The sequence below is a fragment of the Chaetomium fimeti genome (genome assembly GCF_033439085.1).
Source record: "Chaetomium fimeti strain CBS 168.71 chromosome Unknown B0H64scaffold_13, whole genome shotgun sequence".
In the NCBI taxonomy this organism is placed as follows: Eukaryota; Fungi; Ascomycota; class Sordariomycetes; order Sordariales; family Chaetomiaceae; genus Chaetomium; species Chaetomium fimeti.
This window is the reverse complement of record NW_026944341.1, coordinates 534,205-557,069: the sequence shown is the minus strand read 5'-3', so window position 1 is coordinate 557,069 and position 22,865 is coordinate 534,205. Positions and strand designations below refer to the sequence as shown.

The 22,865-nt window shown below is 57.7% G+C and overlaps 10 protein-coding genes across 10 annotated transcripts; 4 read left to right on the top strand and 6 right to left on the bottom strand.

The window, feature by feature from the left end:
* Window positions 1-875: 875 nt before the first annotated feature.
* Window positions 876-1,775, bottom strand: B0H64DRAFT_412742 (alternative oxidase-domain-containing protein). Its single transcript, XM_062804944.1, has 2 exons — window positions 1,290-1,775; window positions 876-1,225 (listed from the first exon to the last, which is right to left on the bottom strand). Exons 1-2 carry the CDS (start codon window positions 1,599-1,601, stop codon window positions 1,037-1,039), a joined length of 501 nt encoding a protein of 166 aa, XP_062654048.1. The 5' UTR covers window positions 1,602-1,775; the 3' UTR covers window positions 876-1,036.
* Window positions 1,776-2,358, bottom strand: B0H64DRAFT_412741 (uncharacterized protein). The gene has a single exon (XM_062804943.1). The coding sequence runs from the start codon at window positions 2,299-2,301 to the stop codon at window positions 1,966-1,968; it is 336 nt and encodes a 111-aa protein (XP_062654047.1). The 5' UTR covers window positions 2,302-2,358; the 3' UTR covers window positions 1,776-1,965.
* Window positions 2,359-3,156: 798 nt separating this feature from the next.
* On the bottom strand, window positions 3,157-5,611 carry B0H64DRAFT_412739 (uncharacterized protein; the record flags this gene model as incomplete). The annotated part of the gene is made up of 2 exons (XM_062804942.1): window positions 3,157-5,228; window positions 5,397-5,611. The coding sequence occupies 2 exons, from the start codon at window positions 5,609-5,611 to the stop codon at window positions 3,401-3,403; spliced, it is 2,043 nt and encodes a 680-aa protein (XP_062654046.1). The 3' UTR covers window positions 3,157-3,400.
* Window positions 5,612-5,629: 18 nt separating this feature from the next.
* Window positions 5,630-7,227, top strand: B0H64DRAFT_479232 (uncharacterized protein). The gene is made up of 4 exons (XM_062808291.1): window positions 5,630-6,189; window positions 6,245-6,312; window positions 6,363-6,752; window positions 6,809-7,227. The coding sequence occupies exons 1-4, from the start codon at window positions 5,889-5,891 to the stop codon at window positions 6,914-6,916; spliced, it is 867 nt and encodes a 288-aa protein (XP_062654045.1). The 5' UTR covers window positions 5,630-5,888; the 3' UTR covers window positions 6,917-7,227.
* A 203-nt stretch (window positions 7,228-7,430) lies between these two features.
* Window positions 7,431-9,287, top strand: B0H64DRAFT_447254 (uncharacterized protein; the record flags this gene model as incomplete). Its single annotated transcript, XM_062806983.1, has 3 exons — window positions 7,431-7,744; window positions 7,804-8,156; window positions 8,251-9,287. The coding sequence occupies 3 exons, from the start codon at window positions 7,431-7,433 to the stop codon at window positions 9,285-9,287; spliced, it is 1,704 nt and encodes a 567-aa protein (XP_062654044.1).
* A 468-nt stretch (window positions 9,288-9,755) lies between these two features.
* Window positions 9,756-11,758, top strand: B0H64DRAFT_60390 (Sodium/hydrogen exchanger family-domain-containing protein). The gene is made up of 4 exons (XM_062808494.1): window positions 9,756-9,969; window positions 10,094-10,300; window positions 10,356-10,481; window positions 10,538-11,758. Exons 1-4 carry the CDS (start codon window positions 9,921-9,923, stop codon window positions 11,719-11,721), a joined length of 1,566 nt encoding a protein of 521 aa, XP_062654043.1. The 5' UTR covers window positions 9,756-9,920; the 3' UTR covers window positions 11,722-11,758.
* Window positions 11,759-12,560: 802 nt separating this feature from the next.
* Window positions 12,561-14,489, top strand: B0H64DRAFT_332075 (tripeptidyl-peptidase-like protein; the record flags this gene model as incomplete). Its single annotated transcript, XM_062801034.1, has 1 exon — window positions 12,561-14,489. One exon carries the CDS (start codon window positions 12,561-12,563, stop codon window positions 14,487-14,489), a length of 1,929 nt encoding a protein of 642 aa, XP_062654042.1.
* A 108-nt stretch (window positions 14,490-14,597) lies between these two features.
* On the bottom strand, window positions 14,598-15,741 carry B0H64DRAFT_332283 (uncharacterized protein; the record flags this gene model as incomplete). Its single annotated transcript, XM_062801041.1, has 2 exons — window positions 14,598-15,505; window positions 15,552-15,741. Coding segments are annotated over 2 exons (1,098 nt in total), but the record flags the coding sequence as incomplete, so codon positions are not given.
* Window positions 15,742-16,173: 432 nt separating this feature from the next.
* B0H64DRAFT_427763 (glycosyl hydrolase) lies at window positions 16,174-18,095 on the bottom strand. The gene is made up of 5 exons (XM_062805808.1): window positions 17,769-18,095; window positions 17,408-17,697; window positions 17,285-17,347; window positions 17,159-17,231; window positions 16,174-17,106 (listed from the first exon to the last, which is right to left on the bottom strand). The coding sequence occupies exons 1-5, from the start codon at window positions 17,856-17,858 to the stop codon at window positions 16,267-16,269; spliced, it is 1,356 nt and encodes a 451-aa protein (XP_062654040.1). The 5' UTR covers window positions 17,859-18,095; the 3' UTR covers window positions 16,174-16,266.
* A 530-nt stretch (window positions 18,096-18,625) lies between these two features.
* On the bottom strand, window positions 18,626-22,822 carry B0H64DRAFT_60385 (uncharacterized protein). Its single transcript, XM_062808493.1, has 2 exons — window positions 22,267-22,822; window positions 18,626-22,205 (listed from the first exon to the last, which is right to left on the bottom strand). Exons 1-2 carry the CDS (start codon window positions 22,390-22,392, stop codon window positions 19,002-19,004), a joined length of 3,330 nt encoding a protein of 1,109 aa, XP_062654039.1. The 5' UTR covers window positions 22,393-22,822; the 3' UTR covers window positions 18,626-19,001.
* Window positions 22,823-22,865: the final 43 nt, after the last annotated feature.

Here is a 22,865-nt window from a genome sequence, read left to right as displayed (position 1 = left end):
TGGGGATGGTAAGCGAGCAGACCACGCCGCAGCGCAGCCGTCAATGGCATGGGACGACAATTTAGAGACGGGCAGACAGGTACCAATGAAATAGATGACTGCAACTGGAGAAAGTCTTGCGTCGATTTGGTAATAATCCGGGCTAGGTTCCCAACTTCAAATCGACAAGAGCGCGTCCACAAGAGTCGGAAAGGAAAGGGAAGGAAAAGCACAAAATGTTCTTGTCAGGCTGTTCGTGAGTGAAACCATCCGGCTCTTGCCCCACAGAGCATGGAACCCCGCCAAGCCGTCCCAGAAGCGAGTTCAGATGTGGCTTACCAGCCACAATGCTACCCAAATTAGGTTTGGTGTTTAGCTTAACAAGCCACATTCCCCACGCCGAACCCCCCCATTCGTCTGCCGAAAGCCGGCTTCATTTTCGTTCCGGGCGCCAAAAAGTTCACCTTGGCCAATCGACGTGGATTGCACGACTCCAAGCTCTTCTTCCGCTTCCCAGATCCCGCAACCGAAGAATGGGCCGGGCGCTTAAGCAGCCATGGCAGCCATGGCAGCTCAACAGCTCAATAAAGTATGCACCTGCATGCAGACCGGCGCATCCGCGGATCGCGCATCGCACACGTGCGGCAGCTTCGGCTTTCCGATCCAAAGATGCGCGGCTTGCTCGGCATTTCCATTCTTTGCTTCGCTGGGTCTCCCACCTTTCCTTGGGCCTGGGTCGGCGGCCCGCTAAATGTCTGCGGCACAGTCTCACACGGCGGCTGCGGGCTTGGTCACCCTCACTTTGACCGCATCCCCGGATTTCGAGGTTTCTCCCCCAGGCCGCTGCTGGCCCGGAGCACAAAGCGTCTTGAGACGTTTCTTGGCTTCTCGCGTCCTTTTAACTCTTCGTGGTATAATCTGTAATACTGGCTGGTTGGAAATAAAACATGAAATGCTAATCTCTGTGGACGCGTAAGGTATGTATGTACATACATACACAGTAAGCTGCTTCCTGGACGCTAACGGCATCTTCCTCCATAACTCATGCTTCTTTTCCTCATGTCCTAGTTCCAACTCCGCTTGCGTATTTCTCGAGAACTTCCTTCCGCTCTAACCCTGCGGGCTTGGCCGCAGCCAAGTGCATGTGGTTGACCCCGGAGTCGCTCTCCATGAACGGATTGGGGTCCGAGGTCTGGTCGAGGTTGCCCAGAGTGTGGTTCACACCGCGATGAGATGCTTCATCGGCCTGGAATTGCATCAGCAAGTTGCCGCCAACAGCAGGGATAGCGTGCACTTGTCAAAAAGCTTACCCGGATGTACAGGATCAGATCCCTCATGGTCCGCCTCCCCTCGGGCATCTTCCAGTACTTGATAGCGATATCCGGGATCTTGAAATCCGGATCCGTCCACTGCGGCAGCCACCCCTTGTCCATCTCGGTGAGGCACTTCGTGTACGTCGCCACCGCTTCATCCTCGAGGTACCCTACGAGCCGGTGACAGAAGCTCGGCGAGATCAGGTACCCGATAAACATGGTGTTGTAGAAGATGCCCTGCGCCGCAAACACCATGAACCGCATCAATCTCCCCGGCCGGTACATGGCTATAAAGGTCATCAAGTGCATGCGCTCGTTGTACGACTCCTCCAGCAGCGTCTTAATCCAGCCCTGGTCGAGTTTGAAGCGGCGGATCGAGTGCAGGTGACGGAGGCCGCCCGCGACGGCGCCGGGGATACCGGCCACCGTTTCTAGGAAGACGAAGCGGACAAGCTGAGAGGGTTAACATTGGAATGGAAAACAAAATGAGTTAGTCAGATTGGCTCACCCATTGGGACTCCGTCATCGGCCTATAAGCGGTCGCGCTACGGTGCTTGGCGTCCGCCGTTGGCTCGGACGGCATCCCGGTGAGGAAATCCATTCCCCATCTAGAGGCTGGTTAGTGGCGTGCCGTGATACAGCGGCGAAGACTGAAAAGGGAACGAAGAGGCACTCACCTGCAAGCCCTGATCATTCGCCATGCGATTCGGTCACTCAGTGTTCGTGGCTTCCGATGGCTAGGAACTACCTCCAGCACCACCTTGTCGTCCCATCCTTTGTGTGGCCAAGTCAGTGGTGGTGAGCCAGATGCTGCGGCCTCTTTGGCCAGGAGGGTCTTCTCTCTTGGGGTTATTATGGCTGTGGTTGAGAGTCGAATCTGAACTTGCTGGGTTGCAGATATGACTCGGACCGGCCCCGGGGACGGACGCGATGGCGCATGGGGACTGGAGACTGGCGTGTATTGCTGGCTACGGGGAAGCTTGGATGCGACCCGGAGACGGTGGGTCATGGTGATCGAGTTGAGATTGGACTGGGTTGCTTGAGGGCTTGTGCAGGCTGACTGAGGTGATCTGTCAACGAGCTTAGGTAGGTGCCATATTGGGAACCCTCCTTTTATACTGCCATGATGCCATCGGAGTGTAATACGCGTGACCTTCATCCCGGCTATGCTTGTACAACGGCCGGGACCAAGGCAGAGAGAGAGCTAGTCATCCGGTTACGGAATCCTGGAACGAGTCACCCATATCCAACGGCCGAGCGGCACCCGACCTGACGGCTGAGAAACGAAGACGACGAAAACCACCCGGGTTGACTCCAGAGCTACAGTCGAAAACACCCGGAACTCATGACATGTGGGCGACGGTGGCTGGTGAGAACGTGATTAGCCTTTGCTTGCATTCGGCCTGAACATTGCTGAATGTTGATTTTGGCTTATAACGCCCCGTCAAGTGACAGATACCCAACATTACATCTGCATGGGCTTCAGATGCTGCGAATGCAGCATGGATTCCATACTGTTTAGGTTGAATGTCGAGAACAAAGTTCAAGGCATGTGTAGTTTCTGTTACGATGACTGGCTCTGCTTCGAATTAGGGGGTAGCTTTTGACATGTGAATCTTGGGGGTTCCGAACTCGGCTCCGGTTCGGATGACAAGGACACACCTTGGTGGGGGTCCTCGCACGACGACGGTCAATACATGGGTCCATGTGATTCTGAAGCACTTAGATGATGGATTGCAGCTGCAAAATGCGTCAGGATGTCGTAAGTGGGTTGATACCCCTCGACATTATCCTGCACAGTGATCATTGCTGACGGGACTCGGCAGTCTTACCTCGGTAATGCACACAACATCTGGCTCTCGTTTCCGTTATTCCTAAAATAGCATTAGATGCTTCACTGATTTGCCCCAATTGAGCCGATGTATTGTGGTCCTTATGGATTAAAGTTCCTACACACGGGCTTGCTTCAGTAGATATCTCTGTTTTGGTTTCTTGAACGTTATTCCCCTTATTCCTATCGCGCACGAATAACTTGGAACACACTGTGGACTGGCTGCATGAACAAATTATCCAAATCTCTAATGCCCCAAATAGTTACAAACCACCATCTAATACGCTATACCAGGTTGTTGCACTTGTTTCTCCTTGCCGTGGTAAGATTGTGAATGACCCCCATGCCCCTTGTTTTTGCGGCGGCGACTGCGTAGGAAAGCCGCAACGAAGGCCCCAACAACACTCAGCAATGTCAAAGCCAACGAATACAAGCCGATCAAGAATGCCAAAATCTCGGCAGTCTCGTGCAGTGGCGGGCGCGCAAAGTCCAGAGGAACAACAGTCAACTCGGAGCAGACAATGGTGATCACCAGCAGGACGGCCAAAAGGATGGCCCACGGGATGTTCCACAGACTGAATCGAGCTGGCGCCGTCGTCCTGCTCCGATACCGATGCTGAACCGACCTCGTCTCGCTGTGATGGAGACAAGCGAGGATCTCCTGTGTGTGCCGCCCCCGGGCTTTGTGAGAATATCCTCGCGAGGCACGCGGGTCGTGGACGTGGTCGTCGCCTGGGCCGGCCTCGACCGACCTCTTGTTGTTCCGCCGCCGCCAGGGTTGTAAGCCAACAATGGCGGGCCCGAAAACGCTGACGGTGAGGATAAAGATCCCCACGGCCGTGGTGAGAACTGCGACGATGCACACCCCAACCGTCCATACCCTGAGGAATGTGGTAAAGCCCGGGTCGACGAAGGGCCTTTTGGGGGCGAGGACGAAGTAGACGGTCGGCACGTCGTCGCAGATTCCGCCGGGCTTGCTTCCGTGATGTAAGAGTGGCCAGTTCAGTGCGGCGGTCCCGAACATGAAGGCGGACCAGATCAGAAGACCGATGGCTGCCGTCAGCTGGTCCTTGTAGCTTGTCGTGAGAAGGAAATGGCGGAGTGACTGTTTCGGGGCTCTCGCGCGGCGCTTGATGCTCAGTTCTTCGGATGCGATGAGGGCGACTTCTTGTTCAGTTGCTCGCGCTTCGGCGACGGATTGCTGCGAGTGTACCAGTGCTGCAACGTAAAGATCGCGGAGTTTATCGATGTCGGCGCGCGTCGGGGCCGCTGCGATCTCCTCGATCAGCTCGGTGTTGTACACTGTCGTGACTGCACCTCCGTCGATCTGCACATCTTCGCTCTGGCGGCCGTCTTGGACCTCGATTTGTTCGTGCCAGTGCGAGACATAGTGCTGGACTGCGCGGCTAAGAGCCACCCGCGCAGCGTCGTGGTCGCGTTCTGCCTCCTCAGCTGCCGCATGGAGGGCGAAGGCCTTGAGGACCTCGGAATAAGAACGGGCTCGCGCCACGTCGAGCTCTGTGACTGCGGCCTTCCTCCATCGTTGAAGACGTTCCTGGTACTCGGGGTCGGGCTTGGAGTGGTTCTTTCCGTCGACGACGAGTGCTTGTCGGAACAAGACAGTGAAGACAAAGTAGACCGGGTACCAGAGAACGAGTTGAATCAAGACGGCATAGTCGATGATGATCAAACTGTAGTCGACCACATTCAAGAACATGGAAGTGAAGAGGGACAGGGTGAGGATTCCCCATGCGCCGTGCCAGAAGCGGAACTGCTTGTCGACGCCGAACAAGACGGCGATGATGGCAGCGGCATACAGCAGATAGAAGCCAACGCGGATGCCAGCTCCGATGAGCCTCTGGTCACCGAATATGTGGCAGGGCATGTATGAGGTCACGGCACTCATCTCGCCGGTGCCGACGAAACCAGTGTTCGTGACGCCCACAAACTTCCCCATCGTGATGTGTGTTCTCCTCTTGGAGTTCCGGTCGATGATAGGGTCTCGTCTAGGTGGCGGAATCTGCGCATTCGCGACGGCATTGAACTTGGAACAAAATAACGGAGGGCCAAGTGAGGCCGGATGGAGACCGTGATCGAGATGTACGCTGACGTCTTGGGGGGGTAGGAGGAAGATAAGAACGGCGGAGACGTCGAGGACGAGGGCCACTGAGGGGATGTGGTTTGACAAGGGCATTAATTAGTGCATGACTGGGTGCGCAAGGCTTCAACATGTGCCGGAATCGAAGACAACCATGAATTTTGCATTCTCCAACCACAGGGCGCCGAGGACGGCGAGCAGTGGCAGCGTGATGTGTGACATCTGCAGCCCAATGCGACTCCGAATCCCCGATCTCCTGTGCAGAAAGTGATAGCGGGACGAGTTGCATGCGCCAGAGTTGTGATTGGGCATCTGGACAATAGACTCTGATGGCTTGGCGTGACTCTTGCCCGATCGGCTGCGTGCCCAACCATTCCTGCAGCTGTGCATGGTGAACAACTCACCGCTGGTGAAAATTTGGGGCTTGCTGCCAGGCTTTTAAGTTTTCATGCAGCCTATCAAAAATCGCCACGGAAGGCACCTGTCAGGCACGAGGAACATCACGGTTCTCGGCTCGGAAACGCAACCTCTTGGAACTGGGGAAGCCCTGAATTTATCAAGTATGGTTCCTGTTCCTGGCAGGTTCGCATCTCCCCTCGCTCCTGCTTGACGCACCTCCATACCCACCGATTGCTCTCTCTCTCTCTCAAAAAAAAGAAGAAGAATAATGTGGGGACAAGGAATTACGGTCGCGGCACTCCAGCTGCTGCTGACTCTCGGTTCAGCTTACGAGCATCATCAATTCTTCAAAAACACCCCTCGAGCGAGTCCAGAAACTGGCCATGTTCACCGCCGTCAATCACCCCCTCCCGGCTATAGCCCCGAGTTTGGGGGGTGCGGCAGCGGAAGGAATTGCGAAGATGCCTGCGGACCGAATTGGGAATCTTGTCAGGCATCGACGAGTCTCTCGCTCTTCTGCTATAACAAAGTCGATTTAAAGCAGACGTGCTGTGAGAATGGGTCAGGGCGTGGGTTATATCAATTCCTCGGCCCTTGGTCACCACAGCTAACATGAACGAATAGGTGCCTGCGAGGAGGGCTACTACTGCGCCTGGCAAGAGTTTGGCGGGCAAGTTTGGTGTTGTGAGAATGTAAGTGTCCCGCTAAAACCCCATCACGGCTCGTACTAATCGTCGAAAAGGGCCAAAGTTTGGAAGAATGTGGCGTGCCGCAAACGGGTTCATCTGGCACAGGCTCACCCACCGGCTCGCCGACATCCCCTGGTGGGCCGTCCTCTCAGGCACCCTCCCCTTCGACTTCTGCAAAGTCGAGCGGGACGGCGACCGGAGGTAATTCGCTCTCCGTGACCGGTTCCCAATGCCCCGCGACGACTGTGACTTCGTGGGCGACGACAACCGTGGTGTCAACGGTCAGCATCGCGGCGACCACCGTGACGGTAGTCGGGCCGGGTGGCGGATGCTACTCCGAGTCGTCGACCTCTGTGTCAGAGAGCGAGCCTTCAGACGATACTTCATTGTCAGGCACTATCACTCAGCCCCCCTTGTCATCCTCGACATCCTATGGGCCACCGGTGTGTTAATACTGCAAACTGCTTCCGTTTCGGCCGAACTGACGTTTTCCCTCCAGGTCTTTAACACTACAACCACGGAAACAATCGCGACAGCTGGTGCCTGGGGCCTACGTGTCAACCTATCGGGTCTTGCCTTGGTTTTACTCCCACTTCTTTGGCTTTAAGTAGCCGCTTCGCTCGAACGAAACGCAAACTAGGGGATGATATGCGAGCTCGGATGTTGGTGGCAGTGACCTTTTCTTTTTCTTTTCTTTTTCTTTGCTTCGTTACACTTGGATACCCCCTTTTCATTTGGCCGCAACGATATAACTCGAGTCACCCTGTGCCCTCGTCATGTGTAGACAAAGCCATTGTAGGCATCAGCACAGCTGTATGCCTAGCATGTTTCAACAAGTAACCTTGGGCACAAAGACGGGAAATAGATCTTTTCCTTGGGCTCGAAGTACACCATAATTTAGAAACACATTGCACATTCATCCTGCTACCCGGGAAAGCCGGGCGTTCCTACCCTTGCATAAAAACATGACTTGCACATATTGTTCGATTGGGGTTGATTCACATGCACACTACCTACCTAGGTAGTTTCGAGAACCCTGGCACCCGAGTTTGAACGTCGCCCGGGAACCTCAGCGGCGCCGAAGACCGACCAACCGTATCACTGACCGAAAGTACCATACGATGGGTAAAACCACGAAGTGGCAAGATATGGACGAGGCGGACCCACTGCCTCACGGTCTGAGGCGGACTGCGTATGACGAGGTGACTCAGCAATACAGATTCACAACCGTAGAGGGTGAAGAATTTGCGGGTCAACCTGGGCGGCGGTTCGGCGAGATCACCGGTACGGGCACTGTCCGTCGGTCGGCAACGGGCCCCGGGGCTTTGACCTCGGAGCAGCCGCAGACTCAAGTTGGTCGGGCGCACACGTTCCCCGTGAATTCGCCAGCGGATAACGTGAAACCCAAGGCGTCACTCGCGTCCTTCGTTACTATGTATGCCGAGAGTCTCGACGAGGAATCACCCTCACAGGCGCCCTTACCCCCAATCCCAGAGCCAACGGTAAGACCATCGTCGTCTGTGTACTCATCAGCCAGCTCCATCTCAGGCTCTGCCAGAGTACGGCGAGCGACTTCAAGTACGACGCCGTCCCTGCGGAGGGTATCTTCCTCGGCCCCAGAGCCAACGGTAAGACCATCTCCGTCTATGTACTCATTAGCCAACACCATCTCTACCAACTCACGCCGGGCGACTTTAAGTGCCACTCCGTCCCTGCGGCGGGTGTTTACCCCGTGCCCAGAGCCAACGGTAAGGCCGTCTTCGTCTGTGTACTCATCAGTCAGCTCCCTCTCAGGCTCTACTACACTACGGCGGGCGTCTTCAAGTGCCACGCCGTCCCTGAAGGAGGTATCTCCCCCGACCCCACCGCCCAAGTCTCTCACCTCCCTATCCCAGCGCTCCCCAATCCCCAACCCCCAAACAACAACCCCGTCCCCCTCAGGCAGCGACCACAGCGGCCCCAGCAGCGGCGAACCTCTCTTCAACAACAAAGACCTGCAGGGCACCCGCGGCGGGAGCTTGCGGCAGCCATCCAGCGCCCGGAGACCCATGTCGGCGCCGCCGGTGCCACAGCGCGGACCGACGACACCACCGCCGTGGTCGCAGAGGCTGTTCCAGCGGCGGCCGCTGCCCCGGGAGGAGGAGGCCCAGCAGCCGCCTCTGCAGCCAAAATCACAGAAACCACAGGAACCACAAGAACCACAGGAACCACAGGAACCACAGGAACCACAGGAACCACAGGAACCACAGGAACCACGGGAGTCACCGCAAGCGCCGGAGTCGCAAGACCAGCGCGCGGTGCGGCAGCTGATGGTGGTTCTGCAGGACCCGGACGGCGGCGAGAGGAAGGTGCGGCAGGTGCTGACGCTGCTGCAGTACACGCCGGGCGCGGACTTGCGGCTGCAGGCGGTGCTGCGGGACGAGGTGGCGGGCCGGCACCCGCCGGCGCTGGTGGAGCAGCTGATGGGGTTGTTGGCGCGGTGCATGACCGACGAGATGCCGGTCGAGGAGATGCCGCAGCATCTGCAGCTGGAGCATATGCTGAGGGGCAGTCGGCTGCTGTGGGATGTGGACGAGCAGGAGGCGTGGCAGGAGTGGCAGGTGGACTTGGACCGGATGGCGAGGGTGCAGGCCTATGATTATGAGGTGCGGGGGTTGGACTTGGCCCGGGTCCGGGCGAAGCGGCAAGGCACGGGGGTGGTGGGCCGGCCGTTGGGAAGGCGGATGACGGTGCGGATGGCGGCGCGGGAGCTGGCGAGTGATACGCTGGCGTATTTTCATGGCGTTCTTGCCTCGATGCTGATCAAGTCTTCGAATTCGTTGAAGCGGAAGAACGAGAGGAGGCTTGCGAGGAGGAGGAGGAAGGGGGAGGACACGGAGCATCTTTGGCATCAGCTGCAAGATGAGGCGGCTCGTACGGAGGAGGGTGGTGGAGAGAGCAGCGGGGGGAAGGGGACAGGAGAGGTGCCGAGGAAGTAAACCTGTAGAAACGGGACGGCGGTTATCTTGATCTGTACATTAAATATAGATATACGTTGGTCCTCCGATATACATACACTTGCATTTAGTGACGAACACAAATCTATGCTCAATTCATTATTTAGGTACCATCGACAACCCCAAGGAATTAGCCATCGGCGTAAAACCGTACCAAGGACCAAGTAAATAGGTGATTTGGAGAGTATGGGTATTGATATGTTTCTTAGGAATACGTGGCGGGAGAAAATGAATAGTGAATAGACATGGTGATCTGGATATTCAACGTTAGGTACTATACCTATATAGGTATCCTGTGCCGGTCTTGTGTCTAGTCAAGCATGTGCTAGTGATATGCCCTCAGGGGCACAAAGGGGCAGCGGTTAAGCAGGGTTAGGGTCCGTTATCTTTTCACCAAGGGGTCAAACATGCCAAGTCGAATCAATCGCGAAATAAACAACGCGCTTCATTCACGATCCGACCGAGTCCACTTTCCTCTTCCCAAACACCAACATTGACGAACAGCGAGCGCCCGTCACAATCCACCAACTACCCAATTACCCAAATCTCGACAGCGCCCATTTGAGGTGCTGTTACTACCGAAACTGGAGTCCACTAAGTCTCAACGAAACCACAATGGCCGCCGACGCAAGCGGCGGGTTCCTCGCATATCATGAGCCAGATAGTACGAGTTGTTCTTTTTCTTTCTTTTCTCTCTCTTTTCTTCTTTCTTTCCTTGTTTTCTTCTCTCTTAGTAAAATGAATACGTTCTTCTTAGAACCTCACCCATCCTAACAATCGTATTACAGTCATCAGCATCCTGACGCTCATCTCGTTTTTCCTGTTTCTTGCCATCGCAGAATGGCTGGCCGACAAGATTGTCCGCGCGTCCCTGATCGGGCACATCATCGTTGGTCTCATCTACGGCGTGCCCATTGCCAATATCCTGGGACTTGACTGGCAGGCCACGTTCCTCGCTCTCGGCTACATTGGCCTGATACTGATCATATTCGAGGGTATGCTTCCGCTTTGTCCATTACTCATTTACCTTCGAGTTGCTGACTACTCCAGGCGGCCTGACCATCCGCCTCGACCTGTTACGCCAGAACCTCCTGCTCAGCATCGTCGCGGCCCTACTCGGTGTACTCACGCCCATCGCCCTGTCATTCGCCCTCCTCTACGCAGGGTTTCACCACAGTCAGTCCCACCCTTCAGGTGTCTCCCCCCCCAAACCCCATCTAACCTTACCCCAGCCCCCCTCGAAGCCTTCATAGTCGGCACAGCCCTCTGCTCCACCTCCCTCGGCACCACCTTCGTCGTCCTCGCCAGCGCCTCCAAAAACAAACCCAGCCCCAAACCCAGCCTACCGGACAACGCCAACACCCACGTCCCCACCACCCCGGCCGTGGATTTCTCGCAGACCCGCATCGGCACCGTCCTCGTCAGCGCCGCCGTGCTCGACGACGTCTGCGGCCTGGTGCTCGTCAGCGTCATCCACAACCTGCGCGGCATCGCCGGCGGCGACGGTGGCGGTGAAACGGGCCTGGGCTGGATCATCGGCCGGCCGGTGCTTGCCAGCGCTTTGATGGCGCTGCTGACGCCCGCGGTGGCCAAGTTCGTTGCCGGCCCATTGTACCGCCGGTTCGTGGCGCCGCGGTTGCTGCGGTTTGGTGCCGCTGCTGCCGGGGCGGGGCATGTGTTTAATATCCTGCTCATGGCGGTGGTGCTTTGTGCGTTTTTGGCGATTGCCGCGTTCGCGGGAGCGTCGATGCTGTTTGGTGCCTTTTTGGCCGGCGCGTTCGTCAGTGGCTTGCTGGGGAGCAAGGGGAGGGATGTGAGCGAGGAGGAGCCGGGAGTTCCGGCTTTTGCGGACTCGTTTGAGCACTACTTGGGAGCGCCGCAGAAGTATGTCTTCCAGCCGTTGTTCTTTGCGAGTATCGGGTTTGCCATCCCGTTTATCGACCTCTGGACGGGCGAGGTCATCTGGAAAGGCTTCGTCTACACGCTGCTCATGGTAGTTGCGAAGCTCATCGTTGGGATAGTGGTCCCTGTTTGGGATTTCATTTCGCCCCGAATCCGAAAGACAAACTCGGAGAAGATGCCGGGGAGTGTCACGGCTAGCTGGGCCCCGGCGACGCTGTTGGGGGCTTGCATGGTAGCGCGCGGCGAAATCGGGCTCCTCATCATCCAGATCGGCCTCAATGAGACGCCGTTCCTAACTCAGAAGGCATTCATCATCGGTGTCTGGGCTATTGTGCTCAACACCATCATCGGCCCTGTGTTTGTGGGCATCCTCCTGAAGAGGGCCGGGACCAGCATCGCCGAGGATGCTCGCTGGGGTGTTCAAGCGAAGCACGGGTCTGACACGGAAACCAGTGCGGACGTTGAACCAACCGGTACCTCAGGCGGGACAAGTCCGAGACTTGGCTTGGCTTAATTCCGACTGCGTTGCGGCCTCATCGCAGCCCGTGTTCCGGAGCGAGCGGACGGCGAGTCATGCGGTCATCCTCGTTAACACCGCAATGACCGTGAAGGACCCGACACCCAAAATAGATGTCGGTCTCGGTCTAGAACTCGAGGGCACATGCCTAATGGAGATTCCCGGGAACCAGTGAAACGGTAGCTGAGTGGTGCGGGTGCTACCCACGCCTTCTGTACCTTACCTAACCATGGACGATACGATGTGGTCTTGACCCAGAATACAGATATTGCAGGGCGGCTTGCCACAACGTGGCAACAGGACGCAAACGCCCTCATGCTGACAAGGAACTCAATGTAGCACGGAGCCTTTGTGGCTGCGCACAATATCGAGGCAGGCACAATGTAACCATGCGTAGCCAATGAAGGGGGGCGCCGGACCGGGCGAGATTCGGCTCGGTGATGGCGGCTGAATGGGCATATTATTCGGAAGTGGCCCGAGAACAACACCTCGTTTGTCCTGTACTCCAGCCCCCCACCCGCAATCTTGGTCCTTCCGTTCCCCAGACGCCCCCTACATATTGTGCCGAGCCTCACCAAGTCATGAGTCTATGGGTCGCCCCACTAACTGTATGAAGTCGATATGGCCGTAGCCAAAAAAAGATCACCAAGCCAGCCGTCCTGGCGAAGGGTCCGGTACCGACGACATGAAGGGATCGTCGCCAACACGCGGGGCGAAGTCGCGGCCGCGTATAACCGTTATGGTGGCCCTCCCACAGTCTCCCCTCGTTAACCAGTCCGGAATACCATCTCGCATCAAGGCCACAAGCTCGTCTACTCGTTGAGCTATCGCCAACCATGCGATACAGTCTCTTCCCCGCCCTTCTGGGGCTGGCCATCACTTCGGTCCAGGCGGCGCCTGCTGTCATCCTCGAACAGACCAAGGGGATCCCGCCGGGCTGGAGCTTCCAGGCCAATGCCAGTGCCTCGGACAAGATCACTCTTTTTGTCGCCCTGAAAGAGCCCGGGATAGAGGAGCTGAAGGCCAAACTCAACCAACGCCAAAACCCGGCCCATCCCTCGTTTGGTCGGCACCTGAGTCGAAACGAAGTCCGCCAACACCGGAAACCCGCGGACGCAACCGCAGTTACTAGCTGGCTGAAGGGGAACGGCATTCGCGCTGTCCACGACCAGGGGAGTCTGATCAGTTTCGAAGCGTCCGCCGAGATGGTCAAGTCCCTGTTCCAGGCCGACCTGGCGTACTACGGCTACCAGGATAGCGACGCAGACCCGGTTCTGCGCGCACTCTCCTACAAGATCCCCGCCTGGCTGCGCGACCACATCGACTTTGTGCACCCCATCACCAACTTCATGCCGCCGCGCCCGCACCTAGGCCACCGCAGACGCCCGAAGCCGAGACCACACCATCCGAAACCACACTGGCCACACCCGAAGCCCACGAAAAAGCCCCCCGCGGAAGCCACTTCGACCACCACTACCACAACCAAGTCAAGCACGACCACCAGCAGCGCCAGTAGCAGCAACCCCACGCTCATCCACAACCCATCCCACGAAGAGATCTTCCCCAACCTCCCCTGCCTCGCCGCCACCGTGCCCTCGTGCATCAAAAAGCTCTACAACATCACCTACGCCCCCGACTCCAACACCCCCAGCCCGGTCCGTTTCGGCGTAGCCGGCTTCCTAGAGCAATACATCCTGCACTCGGACGTAGACCACTTCCTCGACACCTTCACGCCGACCCTCCCCCCCACCTACAACTTCACCGTCGAGCTCCTCCACAACGCCACCAACCCGCAAGACTCCCCCTCCAACGCCGGCATGGAAGCCTCCCTAGACGTGCAATACGCCATGTCGCTCGGCCACCCGACCAACATAATCTACTACCTCACCGCAGGGCGGGGCGTCAAACTCGACGCCACCACCGGCATCGCCCTCCCCGTCCGACACAGCGACAACGAGCCCTTCCTGGAATTTTTAACATCCCTACTCGCCAAGCCCGACGCCGAGATCCCCCACGTGCTGAGCATCAGCTACGCCGACGACGAGGTCGGCGTGCCGCGGGCGTACGCGCTGCGCGTGTGCGACCTGTTCGCGGCGCTGGCGGCGCGCGGGACGACCGTGCTGGTCGCGACGGGGGATGGGGGCGCGGCCGGGACCGGCCAGACGGATTGTGTGGACCGGGATACGGGCATGAAGAGGTTTGTGCCGACTTTCCCCGCGAGTTGTCCGTATGTGACGGCGGTTGGGGCGACGGGGAATGTGGCGCCGCCGGTGGCCGGGGCTGGGTTTAGTTCGGGGGGGTTTAGTGATTTCTTTGGGAGGCCGGCGTGGCAGGATGAGGTGGTTAAGCCGTATGTGAAGGGGTTGGTTAAGGCGAATGATACGCGGGCGGCGTTGATTAATCATGACGGGAGGGCGGTGCCGGATATTAGTGCCATTGGGTCGGCGTTTCAGATTGTGATGGGCGGGAGTATGAGCCAGGTGCTAGGGACGAGTGCGAGCACGCCCGTGGTTGCCGCTATGGTGGCCTTGGTGAATGATGCGAGGATGCGGGCGGGCAAGCCGAGTCTCGGTTGGCTGAACCCGTTGCTGTACTCGGCGAAGGTCAAGAGCGTGTTGAGGGATGTTACCGTGGGCGACAGCGCTGGGTGCTGGTTCCCGGACAACAGCAGGTCACCTGGGTGGTCGGCTGGGGAGGGATATGACTTGGTCACTGGCCTGGGGGTGGTTGATGATTTTAACGACTTTCTGGAAGCGCTGATGTGATGTGATGATGCAAGGGGAGGAGCAGAGAAAACGCGCTTTCTATCTAGCAGGACAAGCCTCTAGTGGCTCTCCCTAGGTATGTAGTTCCTCTTTTCAACTCAACCCGCCCTAGTTTAGCCCCATTCTCCTAGCCAGGATTGCTCGGATTATGCCTCGTGCTGCAGCCAATAACCGACGATCCATCTCTTCCTTCCGTAGCTTGTAGAAGGCATCAAAGTCTCTAGCGTTGGTTCTGTTGTCGTCGAATAGGCCGACCCTTTCCAGATCTGCCAGCCATTGCTTCTCGCACAAGAATTTGAGTTTGACCTCGAACCGCGAGTCCCAGTGCAGGCTATTCACATCCTCGAGCATTTCCTTGGACGTGTTATTCCACCCCGTGTATTCAAAAGGCCACAGCCATGCCTTGGCCCACGGGATGAGATGGCTGAACGGGGTATCAAGGTCCGCGGTAGTGTTGCGCTTGCCGATGATGGGCTCGCTGAACATTGGATGGCGCTGAAGCTGGGTCAGGGAGATGTCTCGCAGCTCAAAGTAGAAATCTCGCTGGAGGGCCAACGGACTCATCCGCACCCAACCGGGTCTGGGACCCTGCTCCAAGCCCGGGTCGGGACCCAACGTGATCAGGGACAGGGTGCGCAGCGCAGGGAGTTCCCCGATATCGAATTTCGCAACGGCATCGTTAAACGTTTCACCCGTGCACCACAGCCGCAAGCCTGCGTGCTGGATTCGGCTGCGGTCGAGACCAAAAAAGGGGTCCCAGGATTCGGTGAAGGTCTCGGGTTGCGGGTAATCCCCCGTGTGCCCGGGGTTCCAGGTCTTGAAGACGGTAAAGATATCGGTCTCGTAGCAGATGTACTCCAAATCAACGTAAATGTTGTGGGGGACATTGGTGCGCCCGTTTGTGCCGATGCCGGGCTCGTCTTGCATGTCGATATAACCGCGTATGTGCTCGTAGTGCCCCATCCACACGTTCCGGGACTCGGTGCAGGCTGCTAGAGGCCCAAAGAGTTCCGATCCTCGTGGGTGTACCACCACGTACCGGAGGCGCCAGTCCGGATGCACTTGGTTGACATGGTGCTGCGCCGAAACCCACCGAGAATGAGACCCGTGTCTGGCATTGACGCATTCGATGCAGGGCAGCTGCGTGATGATGCGCGCCGGCCGCGGCACGAATCCCTAAATCATGTGTCGAACTTTGACGGGCAGCTTTGGGAAGAGGTGAAATTGTTCCATTGGTGCTGGAGACAGAGGGAAAGGGGGAGGTTGACTATTCCTTTCCCAAGGTACGGGTCGGGTTGTGCCGTTCACTGCTGCTAATGGTGTCGATATCTTGTGAATGTTGCTTACGTCCATGGTATCCTGATTCCTGGTTATAGTTTATGGGGAGACGAGAGAGTACTTGATGTTTAGCTGCATGCTATCCGAACGCTATGGTCGAGGGGAACACGACAAGACCGGAGGGGGCCGTTCTTATTTCGCAATGCTGGGCCAACTTGGAAGGCAGCTGCCAGACAAGGCCGGCTCGTAGAAAGAAGAGTGCGGTAACCGCGGCAAGATCGCCAACGCGGAAGGGGCAGGACGGTGTCTATTAGTGCCAGTGCCACCGTTGTACTTTGGGCGAGCACTGGTAAGAAAGAAAACCAAGACGAGTGGTTCTAGGGCAAGAACCTCCCCCTACGTAGTTGCTCAGTAGATGATGGCAAGAGCTGTTCTAGATTGCTATCCTGAGAAAAGGGCTACCCCTAGGTAAATATTGAACCGCGTGAACACCCCACGACTACTGAACGGGCACCATCAACCGGTCAATATCAGGGCCCCAGCCGTCATCAATCCCCTCGATGACAATCGTGTTCTCGGACCCCTTTTTCAAGTTGGCGTGGAGCGTGCTGCTGGCCGGGTTGCCCGTCGCCTGCAAAAAGGCCACCTTCCTACCAGCGTCCCCGTTGACCCTCACGTTGGCGTACCGCGGGCTGCTGTCGCCGTTGAGGAACTTGATCCGGATGGTGGTCAGCCCGTCAATGTCGCTGCGGATGCCGCTGAAGGTGACGCTGCCTCTGTCTGGGCCGCCGATGTATCCCGCCGCCACCTTGCCCGAGCACGGAGAACAGTCGACGTTGCGCGCCTGGCCGCCATAAGACGCCTGCTCGGCTTCATAGCTGTTCTCGGCGGGGGGGTTCTGCCAGGAGGCGAAGTTGGACGTGGGTACCCAGCTGACAAAGTTCTTCATGGTCACGCTGGTTCCGCTGATGCTCAACGGCAGCCAGATGTAGGTACTAGCCATCAGGTTGTCTTTCATCCACCTGTCGCCCATGTAGATGGCGCTGGTCTCGCTGGTCTTGAGGATGTAGGTTGTTTGCGACGTGTACGTCTTCGATCCGCTGTCGGCAAACTTCTTCCAGCCGGACCAACCGGAGCCCAAGCTGGTGGAAGTCGTATACTGATTCTCGTTCGCATCCCATCCCGTCATCATGGACGCGAACATGAAGTATGTGTTGCCCAGTTTGACCATAGCGGGGGCCTCGACACGGTTGCCGCCCTCGAGCTTCCACGAAAACACGTCGGTTGTCGGGGTCAAGAAGTCATCCGAGAGCGCCACGATGCGGAGGCCGTAGTTGCGCTGTTCAATGTCAGCACTTTCTCACCCGGTAGAGGGAATGGAGAGTACACACATCTTCGGTCAGCAAGTATCCCTTGCCATCGTCGTCCTTGAACAATCCCATATCACGGCTCTCCCTCCCTAATCTGTAATGCATAAAGTCAATCATGGGGCTTGGAGCTAAGGAATGGATACTCACGGCTGGAAGCTCCGGATATACTGGTACTTCCCACACACGGTGTCACCGGTGGCCACGGCGACTCTTGATACGTACGCAAAAGGTTAGTTACGGTACCTGGACGGTGCGAATCCGGCCGCTAACCTTGCCTCCCCGTAATTCGAACTATCCATATGCATCCAGAGCACATATTTCCTCGTCTTGTCGTTGTAGATGACCTTGGGCCTTTCCACGACGCGGTTCGGCCCGAGGTCGCCAGAGCCGGTGCGGGACAGGAGCGCGCCCTCGAGCTTCCACTGCACGAGGTCTGTTGACGAGTAGCAGTTGACGTTGGAGAACGAATGGCCGCCACTCTTGTCTTCGCCCACCATGTAGTAGGTGCCGTTGAGTTCGATCAGGCCCGCCCCATGGGCTTGCAGATGTTGTCCGTCCGGCTAGACACAGAGCAGTTGGTGAGATTGACTTCGCCTAGCAGATATCCATGACATTTTCTGGGTTAGCTTACCGTTGTCCATGTCCCTCCGGGCACTACCTGCAGTGATGCCGTCGCCACGCGCGAGAGCGCCGCCGCCAGCGCGATCGACAAGAAGCGCATCGTTGTTGGAGCTAGGAACGGATTGTAGAGACAACTTGGTTTGATCGACCAGCGGACGACCGGGAATTCGTCGACATAAAGCAGATCCCCTTTTATATGCCCTAATATCACTCATTGTAACAGTAGCTTTGCGGGGAAGCGGTCGGACCGGTATTGGTGGACAAATCGAACAAGGTTGGGGAGGCCTGGCAGTTGGGGTGTATTAAGGCCATTAGCGTAATATAATTGCAATGTCCTCGGAGCTTTGGAGGCGCGCAATAACGCTTGATATAACGTGAAACCCGGCTCACTACCCCGAAGCGGGCTGTCGTCCCATGCCCGGGCCACGGCCCGCCTGCCATTTATCCGTAGGGTGCGGTCGCACGGCCACCTTCCTGGTTGGATTGTGAACGGTTTTTGAGTCACTACCTAGTATCTAGTTGATATCCCCAGGACGAAGCACACAACCTATGGAATGCTGACCTGGATCTTGGCTGTGATATGCAAGCCTATGAAGTTCAAGTTGGCCCCTGCTCTAAATTATCCGCCTTCCACTTCTTGTCGGCTTCGTTTACCGGTGCAGAGGTAGATGTAAGTGCGTGGGCTAATGGCGGCGGTCTGGTCGAGAACCAGAAGTGGGAAGGGATAGAAACCTACCTTGGTAGGAAACGCGTTCGCCATGAGGTAGCAAGGGCTTTACAATGCCCACTCCAGTGTTGCGACGGAATCATTTCCCACTCACAAGTGACTAAGAAGGGCCACAGCTGAACCCCATCAAACATCAAACTCCCCGCAACTGATGGGTCTCGCCGTTGTTCAATACTGGTATATATACGTACTAGGTAGCCCATCACCAGCGCCGGCTCTACCATGCACTTCCCCAACCCTAACGCCGTCCCCTTCCCTCACATTCGAACCCTTTCAACGCCTTTGATCCCGACCAAGTGGCAATCCCATCATACACCTATGCCGTAATGCATGACAATGCACCCTTGAACCAAACCACCCATATATATCCAAAAGAGCCCATCACATCGCTACACAACCGTTTTTACAGCATTGGAACACCAAGGCACAACATCAGGGACACCATCCCCCAGTACTGCACAATACCCCGACCAAACCAGACCGGACCGGACCAAACCAGACCACACCGGACCGGAATCAGCGAAACTCGCCCGTCCCCGTCCCACGCATAGCCGACAGCATCATCGCCGCCTCCTGCTCCTTCCGGAGCTGTTCATCCGGGCACCACGGCGACATCTGACCAGCCACCCGATCCCGCTGGTCAGCTTGCGGTTGCGGGTGTGGTTGCGGGTGTGATTGCAGCCCTTTCCCCTTCGTATCCTTCCCCTTCATCACACCGCGTCCCTGTCCCTGCCCTGGCTGCTGCTGCTTCCCATCCACCCACGCCTCCGACGCGAGTTGCTGCTGCAGCCACACAGGCGGGTACCCCAGGCGTCCGACCAGGGGGTCGGCGAAGAAGAAGGGGTTGCGTCCCAGGGCGATAGGGCTGCCGACGTTGGAGGAAATGCCCTTCCGCGGACCGGGCGAGTCGACCTTGGGTTCCATGGGGACGAGTTTGGCGGTGTGGTATTCGTATTGCTGTTGTTGCTGCTGCTGCTTCGCTTTGTCCTCCTTGCGGCGGTTATGCGGATGGGCGGCTTGTGCCGCTTGGTGTTGTTGGTCGGAGGGGTTGGGGACGAGCAGCGGTGGGAGGCGCAGCTGTATCGGGGTTGTGGGCCGGGAGAGGCGCGTCTCGTGGTGGATCTGGGCGATGAGCCGGTCGGTCTCGCGGAAGCCGGCCGTGATGGCCATGTCAATGGCCGAGGTGGAGGGCCCTGTGGTTATGGGTTGCGGATCGGGGCCGTGGTGTGGGTCGGTACGGTACGGGGAAGGTTGTTGGGGGGTTGTCGGCGTCGGCGGAGGAAGCCGCCGGGAGTCGGGCACCGGCGAGGGTGCGAGGACGGCGGGCGTGTGGGGGATCGACGGCGTGGGTGGCTGTGGCTCACCCGCATCGTGGAGCGAGACGCGCGTCTCGACGCCGCGTATCATGCGCCATGTCACGGCTGACTTGCGCTTGCGGCTCTTGACCGCTGCTGAGATGGAGCTCTCGCTGTTGCGGACGGGGGAATCAACTCCCGGGAGTGCATTCGGAGCCGGGGAGGATGCCGGGACGGTTGGGCGCGCTGGCGTTTGGGTGTGACGCGTTTCGACCACGCGACTCGGCTCCGTCGGCGCATCTTGGGGCTCCAGCGTCACCGGTGCCGATTTCCGAGGCCGCTTGGCTCTTGACCTGGTTGTGTTGATCGGAGACGAGGCAGCAGATCGAGCTGGGCTTCCCCCGGTGATGAGCCGCAGATCGTCCATGATCTTGTAAACGAGATACGCCCCGTTTTGTTTGTGATCCCGAACGGACGCAGGGCGCTTCGCGTCGGGATTTAGCTTGGGTTCCCTCGGGACCTTGACCGCCTTCTTGGGCACGGCCTTCGCCGGGGGTGGCGGCATCTCTTCCTTGTACCCTTGTTCAAGCCCTTGCTCGGGCCCTTGTAGCTGAACTGGCACGCCGGTTTCTTCCTTCTGGTTGTTCCCTAACCCGTCACTCTCTCTCCCTCGCCTCGTCTTGTCAGCACCCTCTTTCCGTTTTCCTTCGGCGCCGCTTTGCCGTCGTGATAACTTGGAACTCTTCGGTTTATCCTCTTCCGGGAGCGAGACGCCAGGTGGGAGCCAGAGAGCGGGTTTTCTTGCCTGCAGGTCACCGACCCAGGCATCGCAGTCCCACTGAACCCAGTAGTCAATGATATCCGCCCAGACGCTCTCGGGTGGTTTTGTAAAGTTCACAAACACGACCTTGCCCCCGCGATCGTGGACGGCCTTGGCAAACTCCTTGACGAGAACCTTGAGGCCGTGGACGCGCATGCTCGTTCCCAGAATTAGGAGCATATCAGGTCCGAGCGAGAGGTCGTGCTGAACAAGGGGGCTGATGAGGTGGGAGTGCGGGTGGTCTTCCCCGTACAGTACGATGTCCGGTCGCAGTTTGCCTACACCCAGCGCTCGCTTGCCGCGTTCCTCCCGGGCGGCCGTTGCCCCGGCGCAGTGTGGACAGGTAGGCTGTCGACCGGCAAGGGTATCTGCTAGTCGGGTCTCCTCTTCCCACGACGCGGTGCGGGCGCACACGAAACAGCGGAGCTCGGCCAGAGACCCGTGCAGAAACACGCATTCGACTCCGCGATTGGGAGCTGTGGGTGCCGTAGTTTGCGACGCCGGCGGCGTTGATGATGATGTGTTATCGGAAACGGTAGCTGAGCCCGAGGACGTTGGTAATATTGGCCCCGTAGCGGAGGGCCCGCCGCCAGTGTCACCTGCTGTGGGCCCATCAAGACGTGCTTGACTGGGCTGCGGCTGTTCTTGTGATTGTGACGCTCCTTCCTGTTCTCCATCCCTCTGTGACGATCCTTGGCTGGCATTGGGGACACTTTCAGCAGCACCCTTTGCCGAACCTTTCGTCCCAGCAGCGTTCCGCCCCGACCGGGTGGAAAAGCGGTACCGACTGCCTACCCCTAGGGACAACGAGGTACTGAGGCCGACGCGTTCCTCCAACTGATCGATGTTTTGGGTATAGCACCGAACAAGCTTCCTGCTGTCACGAAGTACGCTGACGAAGCGGTGGCTACTCGTCGGCTCGGCACTTCGCACCTTCTCGCGAAGGGTGGACACGAAGGTGTAGAATACCGACGTCTTCGTCGGGCAGGACCAGATCTGGGAATCGAACAAATCGCGCCCCTTCATGATCGGAAGAGAGTTTCGAGACGAGACGAAGGAGTTTTGTGAGGAAAGCAGGGGCGTGGTTACAGAGGAGGGCCCTTCGCTTTCCGACCGGCTGGACTCGGTGTCTTGACTCGAGCAACTTGTCGACTCCTGGTAGGGGTCGTACACGACTGGCGGCGGGGACGAGAGAGGCGAGGAGCTCGCCGGGAGGGCGTCGAGGAGATGGGGCGGGCGAGCGCGTGGAGTGGCGAACGCGTGACTGGGAGGAGAGGAGGGAAAGGGAGCCGAGTCCCGGTTGGTATCTTCGACCCCCATGACTCGAGGCTGCTCCTCTCTCGCGGCATAACGTTGTTGGGTTTCGGGTTCGACTTCTTTCGGCGCCGCATTGCGGAGACCTGGAAAAGGAATATCGGGGACCTTGAGCGTTTGCTGGCCCGGGGGCCCGGAGTCGCCATATGTCCTCCGCTGTCGTTTGGCTGGTCTCTGTTCAACCATGTCGGACGTGTCGGCATCGCTGTTACTTTCGGTACCGTGTTGTTGCTGGGCCTCATCGAACTGGGCCTGAATCAAGGAGTATAGGCCGTTCTCGGAGCGGAAGTCCTATAACGTGGTCAGCTGGGGACGATGGGCGCCCATCGAATGGACGTGGGACGCGTCTTACGGGAATGCCAGAGTTGGTGCTAATGCCAGCTCCCGTGATGACAACGACCTTTCGGGATTTCGACAATGCATTCGCGATATCTTGTAATAATGGGTCGCAACCCGGTTCAACGTGGGTTGTCGGCATCGTGGTAGAGTAGCTAATTGGCGGAGCATCGGAGAAATGACAATAGGCCGAGTTAGAGAAGGGAACCAGCGGAGGTTTATTGGGTCATCGTGCTCAAGCAAGCTGAAGGATTTATAGCCACTTGGGCGCTTTGATGAGGTGGTTTGCGAGGGTCAATCCAGAGTTCACGGTCGGTCAGGCGGTGGAATCGAGCGCAAGTCCGGTGCTGTTGGAGGTGAACCCTGGACTCACTCAATCTCGAGACGCGTTAAAACCGGACAATGGCGGGGTATTTCGTCGCAAAGGTGTTAGGTGAGGTCGCGTGAAAAAGGCCTGAGTATTGACTGTCGGTGGTGGTAGAAGGGCATTGGGCGGAAGAAGCAAGAAGGGCCTGTGTTTTGGTTGTCGATTCTCACAAAAGAGGGTCGGTGGCAGTTGTTGAAGCTTGCAGAGTGCTCAGGTCACGGTGGAGACGAAACGACGCGCCGGAAGTT

Excerpts from the sequence above, each read along its gene's own strand:
- B0H64DRAFT_412742 (XM_062804944.1), bottom strand. The coding sequence starts at position 1,601 with ATGCACTTGATGACCTTTATAGCCATGTACCGGCCGGGGAGATTGATG. Across the intron at positions 1,226-1,289 it reads ATCTGATCCTGTACATCCGG|GCCGATGAAGCATCTCATCG; the intron begins GTAAGCTTTTTG and ends ATGCAATTCCAG.
- B0H64DRAFT_427763 (XM_062805808.1), bottom strand. The coding sequence starts at position 17,858 with ATGCGCTTCTTGTCGATCGCGCTGGCGGCGGCGCTCTCGCGCGTGGCG. Across the intron at positions 17,698-17,768 it reads CCGGAGGGACATGGACAACG|CCGGACGGACAACATCTGCA; the intron begins GTAAGCTAACCC and ends CTCTGTGTCTAG. Across the intron at positions 17,107-17,158 it reads GATACTTGCTGACCGAAGAT|CGCAACTACGGCCTCCGCAT; the intron begins GTGTGTACTCTC and ends GACATTGAACAG.
- B0H64DRAFT_60385 (XM_062808493.1), bottom strand. The coding sequence starts at position 22,392 with ATGCCGACAACCCACGTTGAACCGGGTTGCGACCCATTATTACAAGAT. Across the intron at positions 22,206-22,266 it reads GCACCAACTCTGGCATTCCC|GACTTCCGCTCCGAGAACGG; the intron begins GTAAGACGCGTC and ends ACCACGTTATAG.
- B0H64DRAFT_60390 (XM_062808494.1), top strand. The coding sequence starts at position 9,921 with ATGGCCGCCGACGCAAGCGGCGGGTTCCTCGCATATCATGAGCCAGAT. Across the intron at positions 9,970-10,093 it reads CGCATATCATGAGCCAGATA|TCATCAGCATCCTGACGCTC; the intron begins GTACGAGTTGTT and ends ATCGTATTACAG. Across the intron at positions 10,301-10,355 it reads GATACTGATCATATTCGAGG|GCGGCCTGACCATCCGCCTC; the intron begins GTATGCTTCCGC and ends TGACTACTCCAG.
- B0H64DRAFT_479232 (XM_062808291.1), top strand. The coding sequence starts at position 5,889 with ATGTGGGGACAAGGAATTACGGTCGCGGCACTCCAGCTGCTGCTGACT. Across the intron at positions 6,313-6,362 it reads AAGTTTGGTGTTGTGAGAAT|GGCCAAAGTTTGGAAGAATG; the intron begins GTAAGTGTCCCG and ends ATCGTCGAAAAG. Across the intron at positions 6,753-6,808 it reads CGACATCCTATGGGCCACCG|GTCTTTAACACTACAACCAC; the intron begins GTGTGTTAATAC and ends TTTTCCCTCCAG.
- B0H64DRAFT_412741 (XM_062804943.1), bottom strand. The coding sequence starts at position 2,301 with ATGACCCACCGTCTCCGGGTCGCATCCAAGCTTCCCCGTAGCCAGCAA.